Source organism: Apteryx mantelli, chromosome 5, assembly GCF_036417845.1.
Source record: "Apteryx mantelli isolate bAptMan1 chromosome 5, bAptMan1.hap1, whole genome shotgun sequence".
Lineage (NCBI taxonomy): Eukaryota > Metazoa > Chordata > Aves > Apterygiformes > Apterygidae > Apteryx > Apteryx mantelli.
In genome coordinates, this window is record NC_089982.1 from 66,800,034 (window position 1) to 66,817,536 (window position 17,503).

A 17,503-nucleotide genomic window follows, 5' to 3' on the forward strand; every position below is an offset into this window, starting at 1 on the left:
ATATTCCTATTTTTAATCTGGAACCCTGAATATACTTCTCTAGTCTTACTTTCTTTGTATGTCACAGCTGTTAGTATTTTACTACTGCAAAACTGAAAGAGTAAGAACACGGCTGGTTTCATATTTTCTGGTTCACTATACTGAAAAGACATAGCGTAGGATCCTTCAGAGTAGGAGTTTTAGAAGCCTGTCTTGCTTCATTTCTCTAAAGGTACTTGATTAATTTATATTCAGAAGGAAAAAACATATGTAATGCAGCTAACACAGATGCACCTCTCAAGGATCCCATCATACTCTGCCTACACATGAAACACAAAGGTGGCCCTTACTCTAAAGACTGTATTATCCCAGAGAAGTATATTTTCTAGCTTTTCTGAGGAAAAAGTGGTTAGTTACATACCTGATACAAATAATCCTCAAATACAAAATAGTAGTCATCATTGCTTGCTGTCAGCTTTACATCCTGAAAACAAAAAAACATAGTTGAAGCAGTTTGAAGCTGAAAGACATCTTTTCAGACTCTCATAGAAGAGAAAGAGTTTGGACCCTAATGTCTTCTTCCTTCCAAAACCAGTTATTCCTTCGAATTAACTGTTTCCTTAGCACTTAAAAGTTCAGTTCAAACAATTGTCTTACACTAGAGCTTACGGTTCAATCCTATAGAACTGGTCTTTTGAGGATTTCGCACAAGGATTGAGTTTACAAAAATAAATTCACACTAATTATTCCTACACTCCTTAGAACCAAAGCACGTAATATTTTCTTTGTTAAATATATATATACACACACACACACACACACACACACACACACACACACTGTTGTTATGAGTACATGATCACTTAATCACTGTTTAATGAATTACTTACTTTATAAATCAGGCTGTCCACTAAAAGGTCGTGCTGAATCACATTTGATTTAAGCTGTTCATAATACAAGATATCCTAAAATGAAAAAATACTATTATTTTCAGTCTGAGAAAAAAAAATAAAATTATACTTAAATGAGTTATTAACTACCCCTAGTTATTTAAACTAAGCAAGCGAACTGCTAATAAAAGTCAAGAAAAATTATAAATAGCCATTCAACTGAAAAGTCTATTGCATAATTGATAAAGCATCATATCACTGTTTATTTGAGCTTAATCTGTAAGAAATGAGGCAGATACTTGAGACTTTATAAAAAGACATTCATATTTTAGAAAATTAATAAAATGAGAGTGAGGTAACTAATTCAAACAAAAGCTACATATCTTTCAACCTTTTGGTCTCTCTAGAGCCAAAATCTTTTCAATGTTCAAAATCATTATGATTTTTTGTTACCTTCTGTTTTCCTGTACCTCTCCATTAATGGGTTCAGTCACATCTTCCAGTATTAGTGAGTTGCTGTCAGAATTTATAATCTAATCTAGTATGAATCTCTAGATAGTTTAAACTTATAAAACATCAAAATGATAAAAATATCAAAGATTATGTGAAGGATACAAAGAGAAAGAAGTCAGACACTTTTTTAAAACTTCAATTATTTTTTGAATGTCTACAGAACACGCACTAGGAAACAGCAGGAAAGCAAGAGTGACAAAAACTTCTCTGCTTTTGCTTGTTATATCCCTTTCTTCTTAGAAAGAGCTTGCAAGGGAAAAAAAAAAATGTCATACTGTTACCCTGCAATCTCTAAATCCCCAAATACCTCTCTGCTATTATGCCTACAAATGAATACTACAGTTTCAAATTGTTTTAGATGGATTTGGGATGATTTATAAATTAAATCAGCAATCCCAAAGGTCCTTAGCACTTCATGAAACTATTTTGACTTCAGTGTGTCTCTACAGACACCACAAAACAGCTTGTATATTACAAGATTTAGATAATATCTGTGGCTGATTTCTTTGCAAAAGAGGTAAGTCTGGATTAGAGAATTTAAAGAGCAAATGGCAAGCAAGATGAAATTTGGACAGAGCATTATAATGAGAGAGAACAGAAGAAAGTAGGGAGAAAGCTAGGGGAAATTCTAACTGTTCTTTGTATTAATCCAGTACTGAAGTGTGGTAATTAGTATACGTTTAGAAACCTATGAGAATTAATACCTTTTTTAGACTTTTAATTTGAAATGAGGACAAATACTGTGTTCTTTAAATACAAATAACTACCATGAGGATATTTTTTTCATTTTTCTTACTGAGAAAAAATAAAGGCTGTATAAATAATACACTATTTCTTTACAAAGGATCAGACATAAATATTTGCTAAATGTAAATTAATTGCAACATATATGTAGCACTCTGTTCTTAAAAACTATGGAGAACTATTCTAATATTCAAGTCACAATTTTAAAACATCAGTAATTTAGTCTAATTAAGTGTAATGCTGCCAAACAAACAATCTCTAACTTTTTTTTTTTTTTGCCATCTCAGATAACTAATAAAAAATAAACTTCATTTTTGTGCTGGGCAGATGGTATGATTAACTGTTTCTGCTGTGTATGCAGGTAAGACACCCCTTTATTCCCAACTGCACAAACACTAATGTAGTTGACACAGTACTTCAAAGTATACAGTCAAGGTGGCGTGTGAATCCTTTGACATTTGACTAGCCAATTTCTCACATACACAAAACAAAATGAGCAAAACAGTTTTAACTATGAGAAAACGGGACTGGGAAACACTAATTTAGAATGGGGAGAGGGTTGCTTTTCAGTGACAGTTTCTCTTTAAAATCTAATTATACAACAGGATTCCAAAATATGGATCCCCAGGGCAGCAATGAGCTTTCAAACCCCTGGGGATTCATTCCACTATTGGCACATTACAACAACATTTTCTCTCATGCTACAAAGATAAGACACAGCAAGACAGCTTTTGTAGCAAGGAGTCTGCAGTCAAACAGAATCAGAAAGCGCAGAATTAGAAGCATTATCATCTGCAATTTTACAGACCAAAAAGATGAGACACAAAAGTCTAAGTTATTTACAAATAATCATACAAGAAACTTATGACAGACCTAGTCACTAGGATCAACCAATTCGTTGTCTATAACTTTCACCAAAAAATATCTTCTTGCTGAGCTACAAGTAACGTGTTCTCAAGAAAAGAGAAATTCTAGATATTACAACACCCAGAGCCAAGATAAATTCCTTCTCAATTTGATCATCAACAATCCGTGTACTTATGGGCCGGTCATTTAGAGTTGGATCCAGTAAGGCTGCTGACAGACTGCAAGAGTAAGGCAGCTCAGAAAGCCAACAAGGAACAGGCCCAGAACGGTGCTTCTCTGTGACAGCAATGCGCAGAAAGCTCCCCCAAAGGTACCTCTTAAAGGCAGAGCTTAAGGGCTTCTGTCCGATGGGACTCCAAAGCTCAGGAAACTCCCATCAGCAGAGTTCCCCATTCTCTCTGGGGAAGTTCTGGTCAAGTTCAGAATCAAAACTCTAGGCACATTATCTCACTTTAAATATCCATAATATAAATATCAGCTTCTGAATCAGTCACCTCTCTTCCCTTTATGGCCAATGAAGAAAAATAAGCACTTAGATAGGGTAATTTATCTAATTTCGGATGGCATGAATCATACTTCAGCAGTGCCCATTTCATTTTGCTCACTATGAAGTCACTGTGGAATTTTGAATTTAAATGACATGAACCCCATTCTCAGGGAAATGTAAAGTCAAAGCGAAGAGTATCTGCAATTACTTCCCTCAAAAGTTCAACAGCAGATGAGTCGGACTTTTACTTGGCAAACTCCAGTTCTGAAAATCACACTTTCACCCTTATCATTTTCCAGATATATCTGTTAACTTTTTTGCCTTAGCTGCCCATTTGTAAGGCAGGGAAAATAATGATTGTTTACTACACACAGATCTGTGAAGCTTAATTAATTTATAATCATATCTCAATCTGAGCTCCTAAGTTGCTACATATATGTAAATAATACTGTGTACTTAAATTGCTTATATTTAACCACACTTGATAGCCAATACCATAGTATTTTCAGTTTTCTACTATAAGAAAGACCTATCCCTTAATTTTTTTGTGTTATATGCAATTCAGTAGAAAGCCAGACAAGTTTGTAGTTTTTGGTGACTTCGTGCAATACAGCATTTTAATTCTTATCTTAAAAATAGTGTTGTTAGGAATTGCTGAATTTTATCGAGAAGCTAACTGTGTTGCAGACAGCTTTTCATCTACTACTTTCAAAGAATATAGGAGGAACTGAACAGTTCTGTTGCCAGCAGATTTCAAAGCACAAATACTGTACTGCATGCATGATGGGCGAGTGAAGAGTTAACAGGACTGAAGTTTGTCAATTGATATGCAGAAGAACTGATAGCACAAGAGCTGACCTGCACAAAGCTGCTGAACAGAGGACTTAACAGGACTAAAGAAGTCTACCAACCGATATGTGCAAGGACTGATATGCACAAGGCTGCGGAATGATTAACAAGACTGGAGAAGTGAAGTCTGCCACCTGGAATCCACACGGACCCCCGGGGAGGGAAGAAGCAATACGGAGGTGTTGTGGTCTTGCCTCGCTAGCAGGGTCCTCCCAAGCAGACAGACAGACAGTCCTGTGATTGCGAAACTTGCTAAAAGTCAGCAAAAGCAGTGTTTGCCCAGAGCCCCAGCCGTGTAAAAAGAGACTTGGGAGCTAGGAGAGTTTGAGCAGGGATGGGAACGTGACCTGACCATCCTCTCCGGCTGGACCGTGAGTATCCCCCCCCTCCCCTTTTCCTGGGACGCTGGGTTAAGGTAACTCCTTGAGGTTGAGAGTCCTCTCACTAGGAGAGTGAACAAGAAAGCTTTCAAGTAGGGATAAGCAGTCCTTCCAATTAATAACGCAGTAATCGATGGTTTCGGGTTATCCTTTCTAAATTAGTAACTGATGGTTTTGTGTTATCCTTCCTAAATTAGTAATCGCATTATTTTAATGGATGTTACTAATCCAAGAACTTGTGTGAGGAAATAAACATCTTTTTTATTATTATTATATTACTGTCTCAGTCGTTGCTATCGAACCTTCATAGCATGACAGCATGACAATGCATTACATGTTTCCACATTTCAAGAAAGACTGTTCAGTAGATGACAGCCTCCAGCGCAGAACGATAGTTAGGCAATTCGGTATAACCTTTAATTTGTACCTCCAGAAAAGAGAAAGCTATTTATTCAAAGTGTCTTTTCTGTTTATCTGTGGCTACCTAACTAGCAAACTCACTGCTGGGCTACAAGGCCAGATTTAGCCTAGTATGAGTGGAGGCAGTGGCTCCTGCCTCCTTGCCCTTACAGCCACGTGGAAGAAGCAGGCCTGCAGCCCCGGGTTTCCGCCAGGCAGAGGTGCCCACTACCGCGGTTCACCATAGCCCTGCAAAGTGCTAAGCACCTCTCTGAAATACAGCGGCTGGGAGGCAGGAGCTAAACTACAGGCACAAGCAGTGCCCCTCTTCTGGGAACACCAACAGTGAGGGCGGCATGGCGGGTGGAGGCCAATGCTCCCTTTAGCCTCTGATAAAGTCATGCCATGTCAGGCTGGGACATCAAACTGAGGGCTCCGTCAGTGAAGTTTTATCAGTGAAGTGCTGTTGTCACCCAACAACATACCAAATACATACAAGGCCCTTAAAGAGGCATCACAAAACATTACCACTGCTGCTCCCTCCCGATTTGAAACAAACAGTATTCCCCACAGCTCCCCGGGACATGAAGCGAGGGGAAATAACCAGCTGGCCTCAGAAGCAATGACATTTCTGAGAGAGAAGATAACTGCGTAAATACTGTTTCAGGCCACAGCATAATGGAAGCTGGACCAGTTGTCATGAGAAAGACATTAGACAGCACACTGATCATCTTGTTGCTGCTTTCTCAGTAGTTTAAGGTAACTGTCAATACTAATCCCACCTAAAATCACTTTTTCTTCTTTTAATTAGAAGAAGGCAAGAAGACAGCAGGGACATTAAGAATCACTTCACATCAACAAAATGGATTAAAACACTCTATAATTGCTTCTATAAAATTTACCCCAGCTGCAACAGAATGCAGATGAGACATCAGCAATCCCCACAAATAAGGACTGGTGAAGAAAAAGGACAAAACCAGGATGTCCTCCTTTCTAAATGTCTTCCCACCCATGCTGCAAATTGTCTTCACCCATGCTGCTTTGACACCAGTTTCTTCTTCAAAACAGTTTAAATGGTACTAAATAGAGCAACTACCAATCTTTTCTAACATGAGAAAGAGATTCCAATACCTAATAGTTTCCTGTTCTCATTCCCTCATTTTTCATTCTCTTAAAACTCTCTTGAATAGTTGTTAGAGGCTGTGAGGAGGCAAGGGAAGAAAGTGGTATGAAGGAAAGGAGTAATCTTTCACTAGACACATGTAGAGCACACTTTCAATTAATATGCAGAAATAAGTTTTTTTTAAAATACTCACAGTTGAAGTCACAATTTGGCTCCAGATCCACAGTTTAACATATCACTGACCCAGTGTTTTGTACTAAACATTTACTTTTCTGAATTAGCAAGCAATTCAGTTGTACTTTACATAAATTTATGAGCATACACAGATTTTCCTGTTACAGTCACTAAAAATATTATAAACTGTAACTAAAAAGTAATCATTTATACAGTCCATTCAACTTGCTAGCCAGAACAGTTTGACAGTAAGATGAATTGCTACTGCTTTATTCACACTTTAGAATAGACTTCAGTGATGTGATATGCAAGGACTTTCTGAGTTTACTGTAAGTATGAAGAACAGATTTCTGCACAAGAAAAAAACAAGCTTCATAAAGGATGCCATACTGAACTGACACCATGAATTTAGACTACTAATTTCAGTGCAGTTCTGCTAATGGCAGCACATTGAACCATGACAGGAATGTTATTAACTTACTTTATTAAAATATTCATTAGCATCATATGCCTTATTAAAATATTTACTAGCTTCATATGCCTTAATTCAACTATATTATTAATTTAAATGTAAAGAATTATGTTGATTGCAATTATGTATCAATTATGGATCAGTCTAGCCAGTGAACAGTAACCTCTGCAGAAGAAAAATAGAAAACTGATGAAAGAAAATAAAACGGAACAGGTTTCATCAAAACAGAGTATTTGCTATTTGTTAGTCCAGAATGACACATGCATTTTGCAACATTTCTTTTTGTTTTACCAAAGAGCTTAATAAAGCTGAAGTGTAGAAACACTTCCATTTCTTACCCCTCAGATATGTGCACTGATTTTAGAAAATATTCTCCTTACTTGAATATAGGACAAGTACTGTTTGTATTTTGATCTGATCCAACCTTTCTCATTTTCTTGCCAAATCTTAATTAATCTCATCTGATTTGTAAACTTTTTAAAAATGTGCTGCATTTTTATGTACTCCATAGCTTTTCTTAACAATAATATACATATTTTCTGCACTGTCGCATAGGAAAAAAAATGTGATTGTGTGATTCAAGATCATACTATAAAATATATACAAAAGAAATCAAATTGTTTGCACAGACAGTATTAATTGTGACACCATCTAGCTTTTAAATGTTTGACTTTTCAACCTTAAAAATGCTCTTCTAACATTGTTTCCTTGAAAAGTACCATGATATATGAAGACTAATAAACAATTCATTGCTAGGCAGTGTGTTTACACATTTTTAAATAATTCTGGATATAGAGCTTAGAGTTTATCATTTTACCATTATAAAGCCAGATTACTAGAATCATCCCTTACTTTGCTGTATATTAGCTTTATACTCAAGCTGAGCTTTACTGAATAAAATTTCGCAAATAACAACATTTTGATGCTAACACACACAATGCCACCCATACCAAACACTCATAACTTTTTACACTAGAGAAAGGAAATACATGTCCCTATTAGTTATATTTTCACACAGCTGTAAATGTAATAGATCCTAAACTGCAAATCAAAAATATTACAGCAAAAAAATTTGTGCGACCATACAGTTCAGCTCTAGCAGACTGCATGCAGAGAAAAAGTACAGGAGAGGTAGAGAAAAAGTGTTAGATAAATCAATAAAGTCTATACAAAATACCATAGCCCACAAAACAGCTACATATGTCTAAAAATTGCACTGCTGTACTTTACAAAAACAAAGCAGGGTCTTTAGTATTTGAAAGAAGGTCTCAGGGTATTAACATTCTGCCGTAATTACATCTTTAATTCTGTGAAACACTAAAAAATGCAATGCTTAAAATAAACAATGGACATTCAGCTTATAACAGAGCTACAATAACCCATATGCTATCCTACCTGATCTATGAACAGCCTGCTACAGTTCTCAGCCAGAAAGCCTATTACTTTAGTGCATTCATAGTTTTAGTACTCAAAGTCCATAATACAACCATAACTAAGAGCCCAGAATAACAAATACTATATTGCAGTATGCAAAAATAGTATTGGAAAATAAAAGGTTCAGATAGCTGTCAGATTTGAAAATATTAAATTTCAGTCTAGCATACTAGAAAAAAATTCATATGCACCTACATCATCAGCTTAGACGAGTAACTCCAACTTAATAAATCTTATCCACAGACTTGATCATTTCTGGTTTTTTTGGGGGGGGGTCTGTTTTTTTTCTGTTTTCCAATTTTCTGTACCTTGTGCAGAACAGTTCTGTTGCACTTTACTGCAACAATCACAAGGTGGTGACAAACTTGCAATTCTGCATCGTATCATCCATCCTGATTATCACTTTTCCTTGAGGATATCATTTACCATTTACTAGCCACTTAATTCTCATCTTTTTAAGAGTTCTTTTACTATGACCACAATATTGTCTTTCAAATACCTCCTTGTGTACAGCCTACTAAGCTCAATCTCAAGGCTCCAAACCTTGCTGAGCGTCTCCTAATGGCCAAAAACTACTGTACTAAATCTGAGAATATTGTATACATATATAGTCTATTTTTCTTCTTCCTCTACAGTCTATGAGCATCATTGGCTATGTGTGTAGAAAGTTATCACAAGGTAAAATAAGATGTTAGCTAGAGTCTATTAGCTAATTTGCCATAAATGTTCACATTCATCCTTGCAATAAATTAGAGTTGAATTACCATTTATTATAGAGTAAGAATACATACATGAGCAGTTATGATGGATCAGCTAATGTACTGTGCTCTAGCTTACCTAATAGTAAATTAAGTCACTACCCTCACAGCAGAGACTAACGTTTTGAGAATGTCTGAAATCTTCACACTTAATGCATACCATAAATAAACATTAAAACCAACCATAAACTAAACTTAACTTTTAAAGGAAGTAACAGTATGGTTGACAAATATATTAACAGATGAACATAACATCTCTTTCCTCTTTAGAAAAGGTGACTGTTGAAAGTTGTCCATGTGAATTTCAGGAACTGGGTTTTTACTAAATCTGTTTTCATAAGAGCTTCATGCTTTACATCAATATAAAATGAATTTTTTTTTTAATTTTTCTGATTATTGTCTTGACTTTGAGTCATCAAAACAGAATACCTGACCTTTATATTCAGATTTTTCACTTTCCACATTAGGACAAAAATGCTCTTAGGACATGTAGCATTTAACAAAACATAAACAGATGCTGTGAAAACAACAAAATTAATTCCACACCTCTAATCTTCTTGCTCTCATAAAGAGAAAGACTTCTAAAATTCACGCTGTCACCAATAATTTAAAAGAATTTAAAATAACTGAAAAGAATTGAAATCAAGCATTGAGCATCTCAGGTAAGATTTATAACATTTCATTATTATTTCAACAACTCCTTCTCCTACAGGGAATTTAATCTATTATTTACTACAAACAAAAGCCCATTCTGTTTCTTCAAGAAGGAATAAGCTAAGTAATCCAGACCAAGCAACTTTATCAAAGACTTCTCTTAGCATGACCGCTCCTTAGGTAAACTGCCAATGGACAAGATTAACATTTCTTTTTAAGGCTAAGAACTTATTGCTGTAATATGTAGTTATCAATAAATGCCTCAGTATTACAAGAAGATGACCACATCCTCAAAAGACACAAAATACTCTAAAATTTTCACATTTATGTGCAAATGTATGCATGTTATTTCTTATTGCAATAAAAGCCTTGTATTAAAGTATTCACAATCCTGCAAGGATTCAAATAGGGATTTAACTTTCTATGGTATGAATAGAGTAGATATATTGACTATAGCATGTCTTTTCATACTGCAAAAGATTTCAGTATTGAGGACTTAAAGAAAAACATAAGATACTATGAAAAAATGCTGCTGTACAAAGGGCTATGAAAATGTTCCACATCTAACTAGTTCCTATTTATGTCTTTTTAATCACACGCTTTTAGAGTATATACATTAATATATAAATCAATTTACAAGATACGTATATGCATATGATGACAGGTTGGACTAGGCAGGAAAGTTATAGCAAGTTTTGTTACAAAACTTAGCAAAGAAAAGACAGGTTCAGTCCTCTTTCCGGGCCTTTTCTCTTGTCCCCTTCTGAAAAAGTCAGCATCAAAAAGGAAAATATCAGGAGCTAGTTGGTTGACTAGATCAAGTGAGTAGCTTTGTTCATGTATCTGTTTAAAAATTAGGGAAGAGCATAAAAGATTTCAGCATAGCATTGAGATTTTTTTTACGTGTGTGTGTGTGTGTGTGTGTGTGTGTGTGTGTTTGTGTGTGTGTGTGTGTTTGTGTGTGTGTGTTTCTTGCAAAATGTATATCAGTTTCTGTGACAACTCAGTAGAGTGTTTCTGTTTTGGAAAAAGATCACTAGAAAACATGTGTTCGTATCTTTGTGCTTTCACTTAGCCTTTATATTTTAATCTCACCTTGCTCCTTACCTCTGGCTGATTAGAAATGTTCAGAATGAGGGCCCACAGATCAGCTCTGAGAGCTGTCGGACATCCCTGACGAACATACTGTTGAGCCGCAGCACTGTCTTGCTCTGCTAAAACTGTAAGAAACAAAGCAGGTAATGAACTGATGCCATTTAATATTACCAAAGGTCATCAAATTATCAAGTTATTAAATTCTTAACTTTATATTCTTTTTAAAAAGTTCTGAAAATTGAGATACCCTGCATAGCCTATGCCAAATTTGTACCAAAAGTACCTCTACTCTGTTCTATACCAGAAAAAAAAGTTCTGCAGCCAACATTTCCATTTATTTCAAATGGATATTTATCTACTAGAATAGTGTAAAAATATTAGAGGAACAAAAGACCATATTATTAACAAATAACTTATTTCACTGGAATTTGATGCATTCCTTTTATTCTGTTTTTCCAAACCCATATTAATTTATTCCAGTTTTATGTGCAAACAATGGTTTGGCAAGATTTATTTTAGGCAGTGTTTGTTATACTGAGAGAATTCAAACATTTATTTAACAAATAAAACATATACGTGCAGGCATCAAGAAAGCAAGAGAGAAAGATTAGTAGTTTAACTATTTGATGGATACTTGGAGTGCAGTTTAGCCCTATATACCTGTAAGGTGACAGTTCAGGAACAGGGCAAACAATCTGTTTTACCCTGCTGTAAGCATTAGCTAATGGGAAAATATCTAAAAAGGTCTGGCTTCCACAATGTAATTTTGAAGTAGCTCCCTGGGAAATAAGGCAATTGATGCTAACAAGCAAGGCTGTACTACCTTCTATCATAAAAACACTTAGTATGTATCTTTTATAGATGGGCAGCAAGTGGAGCAAGCAGCTGTACAGCCACAAAACACTCCTTTGTTTTATAACTATGGCTACCTGAACATAGCTTCTACTGGTACTACCTATATAATGTGTATATTTTTTTCCAGAGTGGTCTGTCATTTTAAATAGGAGATCGTCACTTATTTTAATTTTTGTGCCCCCCCCTCCCATTTTTACATTAACTATCTGAATATCTTCACTGATCACCATGGGCAAGAATTTTCCATTTTGGAGTATACTGTCATGTTTTCCCATTCTTGGTGTACATACTCTGGAGGTTAAAGATTTTCTTTTTCCTCAAGTTTTGCTTTTCCTTCAGACAGACAGACATAAATCTAATGCTCTACTGTTGCTGGGTTTGCCTAGATGGGTCATTGCTGGGAAGTTTTAGGTTTCTCTGTTATAACAGCCTCATCTTGAATTCAATAATGTGCATATCTTAAAACAGATTATTTCATTCCTTACTTGAATCTATAAAGTTACAAGGCAGGCATCTTTAGCTATTCTAATCTAGTAAAAGTGTTGTCATTGATGTTATGTGATCAACTGTACCCTCATACCTGGATCAGGAAACAGAAGATGAGGGATGGAAGAAGGACCACAGAAACAAAAATAAGAAAGAAAGGTCACTGCCCGGTTAGCACAACAGCACAAAGGGATGGAGAACTTTGGGGAAGCTATTCAGCTCTTTCTTGATGGTGATGATGTTTAGCAGGAATCACAAGAGACAGTGAGGAGCAAATATTGATGGCTTTCAAACAGACTTTGTATGTTTCCCCTAGGAGCAAATTTGGGCTAATGAATGATTATTTCTTTTTCCTTTCACGGATAATTTCTCAACCTATAGGAAAAACAGGAATTTGTTTAGAAAAGGCTGCATAGAGAGACAAAAGAGTGAATTTTCCATGGTGGCTAATTACTGCAACATTTATCAAGCTCTGCACTTGCACACAACCATCAAAAAGAATCTGTTCTGATGCACAGGTGTAAAACGCATTACACTAATGAGAATTGTGTGTGCAGAGAAGGGAGTACAGAGTCTTTTGATTTTAAAATGAAATTCAGTAATGGCATAGGTTAAGTTGTCATCAAAAAGTTGTGTGTCTATGCTTCCTATTTAGTTTTTAGTGAATCATCTGTGATTCTATTTATCTGGTACCTACTGGTAGATGGCAAATGCTTGCTTTTCTGTCTTTGTCTAAATTAAAACGGTATTATCCACTATGCTTTGTGTTAGTCTGTCTAAATTATTGAAATACTAAAGCTATATTTAATTGAGATATAAAATTACTAAAGGTATTCCTAATTTCTCGGTTTATTACAGATGAAAACAGATCCATACCTTTTTGTCCAACACGTACATGCTCATTTTCAAAGAATTCTAGAAAATAAATAGAAATTAAACGCAAAAATTAAATAAGAAAAGAGATATTTTGTATTTTCACTGCATGTCACAATGCTCAGCCCATTTTTACTGCTAATGTTATTAAAAGTTAACCTACATCAATGTTCTTTTTCAAGAAATAAGAAGAAATAATACTAAAGAATTTCTTCTCATCTGAAGAACACAAGTGTAAAAGTAGCAATATACTGCAAGAACCAAGATTTTCAAATCAGGTCACTTTCCATTAAAAAAAGAATCAGGTGATACTATAGCGTTATTCATTTTTATACTCTATAAGACCTGTTTCTACAAGAATAATGGTTGCATACAAGAAAAGACAACAGCAATTATGCATTATATAAGATACTGAATATTAGCATATGCATATTTTCTGTAATCTTTTCTTAAAGATAATAATTAAAAAGTTGTTGGATATATGCCCATCTGTGACAGTGGCATCACACTGTTGATTTAACATTTATTGATATTTTCTGTATTTGTGGAGACAGTCAATTTTGTCCTCTAGATTTGATCCTGAAGTATATAAACATCTGAAATAAACATATTTTCAACTTAACTTGATGATTTTTAATCTTCTTCAAATCCAACCCTTCACATTTGCAACATTAGCTAGTATTGGCTATATTTTATCAAGACAATCACTATAGTTGCAACTACAGAACAAGTATTTATGGTTTGTTATGGAAAAAATGCACAAATTACTTGATAAATGCACAGTATTCTACTCATTAGTGTTCTGTTTAAATGACTGAAGCACAGCATTAGCTAACCAGGAGGCACTTGCGCTGAATCATCAATACCCAGCTGTCCTATATTTAAGCCTAGCTCACTGAAGTCTTCTTTCTGAAAAGAAACAAAACCATAAAAAGTAATTAACAATTTTTTAAAAATTCTTTAAAACACTACAGATTTCTTCTGAAAGAGTTAATGTAAATATTTTTTAAAGCAAACATAGTTATTTTAATTGTATATATGGGAAATATGAGCTCAGGTTTTTAGAAAGAGAAGAAGAATCTTACACCAATCCATATTCTAGTTTCAGTTATTGGCCTCAATTGTCAAGTCAAGTACGAGCTACACCTGGTTGAAAAAAACTGATAAATGAAAGACCAGGTTACAGCTCTCTAATTCTCTGCTGTTTTCCAACCCAAACGCAAGCTGTTCTACTAGCATAAAATCCTCAAGAACCTTCTCAGTGGAACTTTAAGAATAGCTCTCCTATTCTCCAATGATAATACTGGTATCCAAGCATTTCCTTTCATTTACAGCCTAACAATGAAGGGATTTAAACTGACTTTAAGGAAGAAAAAAAAAAAAAGAAATTAACTGATTGTCAGCTTATTGATTTTGTGTAATGTATTAACAAAACAGTAGAATTAATTAACACAAGCTATAACTGAAACTAAGAGCTCTGTAAGACTAAAAAGAGATATTATATATAGAAATCAGTATTTTACAGAGAAAAATTACATATTTACAGTTATTTCACAGAAAAAAAACATAAGTGAAGAAAATGTGCAGCAGTATATTTTTGGCACAAACTGACAGTAAACTGTGTGGCATAAAACAAAATATTACCTCTTGGCAGATAATTTACTGTTTATATTTTATTTTTCATTAAAAATATCTTTTCAAAAGTCTTTTCTTTGCTCTGTATTTTAACTACTGACCCACTATATGTTCATATTGATTTTGATTTTTAAAAGGAGAAACTTAGCTCCATATTAATATTCTCTACTAAACTACTATGTTTAGTACCTTATTGATTAGGCAGGCAAAACAATTCTTACAGATAACTCTTGTAAGAAAAAATTACTTACCAATTCTGGAATATCTTTAACTTTTAGAGGAACCTGAATTAGCCCCAGATGATTCCTGAAACTTGGCTGTTCTCCATTTTCATAATTTGGGTTTCGAAGATTCATCAGTACCTTAAAAATGGTAGCTCTGTCATTCTTTGCACATATTCAGAAATTTACATTTGGAACTGTTCTTAACATCATCAGTATTGCAAACTCTGTGTTAGGCATAAAACCATTTCCTGTAACCACCATATACAGGTCCGAATTATCAAATTTTATGTCAACATTTTCAAAGCAAAGGAGCTAGATTTTCAGGAAGCCAACATATTCTACTTTGAAAAGTAAGCCCAAATTACGAAATTTAAAAGAATAAATCATTTTTGATATAAGGGATTAAGTGCTGCCTACACTGAAATGTCTTCACTAAAACTAAGAGTACATTTCTGATGTCTACAAATTTGAGCATATTCTTCAGCATCACTTTTTTTCCTAAAAGAATTTTTATCCATGTGCTTACACTGGCAAGCCTATGTAGCATTAAGTCAAACTGCTACATAATTTGCTATTAAATCAATTCTTACCAAATAACAATGCCCCAGAATATCTTCTTTCATTTAAGGAAAAAACAATAACAAATTGAAAACCAAAAACTAAGAATAAAATTTAAGAGACAAGGAACCATAACTTCAAGATACATAACTGAGATATATAAAGGAATTTACTGTCTCTTACATACTGTTATTCCACAGCTATAGGTTTTGACATTATAACGTTGAGCTGACAAGAATTCTTTCTAATATTAGTTTCCAGACCTTATGAGATTCTTTTACAACATCCTATCTCTACAGTTCTCAGTCTTGTAAATATTCTAATACCATATAAAATCACTGTCAGACTTGTAAATTAAAAGATTAATGTAAGAAATTGAGAACCCTGGAAAATAAAAGAGTATAAAAAGAATGCAACTTTGAGGGTCACTGGATAAGGCTAAAATGAAGATGAATCTGTTTACGGACACAAGATTAAATATACAACTTGGCTGTTAGTATAATGATGGAAAACAGAATAAATTAAAATTTTCAGATATTATTATAACTAAACAGGAGTAAATCTTTGGAAATGTAGTTAAATGGATAGACAGTTTACTGCTGAATTCAGAAATGCATTCACAATTCATAACCATGAAATGATTTATCCTTAAGAGAAGTCAGAAATACAGTAAATCTCCTCTACCACTACAAAAGACATTCCATTAAACTTGTAGTGGATCACATCTAAATACTAAAATACATTAATTATGATTGATGATTCACTATTAGACTTCTAAATTTTATTTTGTAGATTAGCAGACCATCTTAGCTCTATAATTCTACACTGTCATCACATTCTAGACAGATCTGCTTCCTGTATAACTAACAAGGTATACATATACTGATTTTTTTTAATTATATTTTCAATTTCATTTTAATCCAAAACCTCCTCCTGTGTCATCGTTAAATTTACTGTAATCAATAATGTTTATTGTCCAACAAATTCTAGGCATAACTGGTAAAGCAACTTCTATTTTAAGACATTCTCTGCTTAAACCATGCAAAATGACAAGTAATACTGTCATTTCTGACTTTAAAGATTCAGTAATCATGTAACTTCATTTTTCAATGGTTTTGATCACAGACAAAAATCTCCAAATTCCACACTCTTGTTTCATATTTGATTTAGCACAATCTCTAATTTCTGTTGTAAACAAATCTATTGTTGAGTACCAATATATCAGCTTTACATATTGCAATTTATCAGCTTAATATATTGCAATTTAAAATGAATTATGAACTAAGTTAGAGAATTGCTTTCAGTAAAAAAAAGTTAGCTCCAAACTGAACATTCATTAGAGAAGGAGAAGTTTATCACATGTACAATTTAAAACTGCAGTTGAAAAAAAGAGTCAATAGCATTTTGTTTTGTGAACAAAACAGGGGGTCATAAGGGGAACCATGCTAAATTTCACTTGCTACAAAAGACAAAAAAACCTGCCTAAAACACCATCATACACATGATAGACATGTATTAATCTGTTACAACAGTATAGATTTTGAGGTAAAAAGTAAAAACGCAGCAGATTCCCTTTCATTTGGCCATCTGTAATTGTCTTATTTATCTCATTATTGAATAAATATATGACCTCCTGCTATGGATGTGTCTATACTGGCAATTTAGCTTAGAATAGGAGTGCGCCTTTAAAGAGCACCTCTGGATCTTTTCCAGTTACCACGCTTCAGTTAACAGCACATAGCTGTCTCAAACAAGATTCCTCTTGGCTTGAACTAACTGGAAGATGCACCCCAGAGTGCACTTGATGCACTTGGATCATTAACAGGTACCTAGCCCAAGGGACCAGACTAGACCTAATGTAAAGTAAAACCCACTAAATGTCTACAGTGTGAATGCAGGGTCATCATCACCAACAGTTTCAATCCACAAATCTACTTCCACTGCACTGTAACCTGCTAACATAACATAGCTTGTCTTTTTTTTGAGAGGCTATTTTTCTACCATTGTTTTTCTATTTTTGCTCAAAAAGAATTGCAGCAGTTAAAAAGTATAAG

General features: G+C 34.3%; 1 protein-coding gene across 3 annotated transcripts in view; it reads right to left on the reverse strand.

Moving 5' to 3' along the window:
- Positions 1-17,503, reverse strand: part of TBC1D19 (TBC1 domain family member 19) — a 53,319-nt gene that overhangs the window by 12,424 nt on the left and 23,392 nt on the right. For all 3 annotated transcript variants that reach the window (XM_067298156.1, XM_067298157.1, XM_067298155.1), the window contains 6 exons: positions 14,919-15,029; positions 13,869-13,941; positions 13,036-13,074; positions 10,831-10,943; positions 870-944; positions 401-463 (listed from right to left, as the gene is read on the reverse strand). In XM_067298156.1, coding sequence (XP_067154257.1) covers positions 401-463; positions 870-944; positions 10,831-10,943; positions 13,036-13,074; positions 13,869-13,941; positions 14,919-15,029 — 474 coding nt within the window. The remainder of the gene's footprint in view (positions 1-400; positions 464-869; positions 945-10,830; positions 10,944-13,035; positions 13,075-13,868; positions 13,942-14,918; positions 15,030-17,503) is intronic.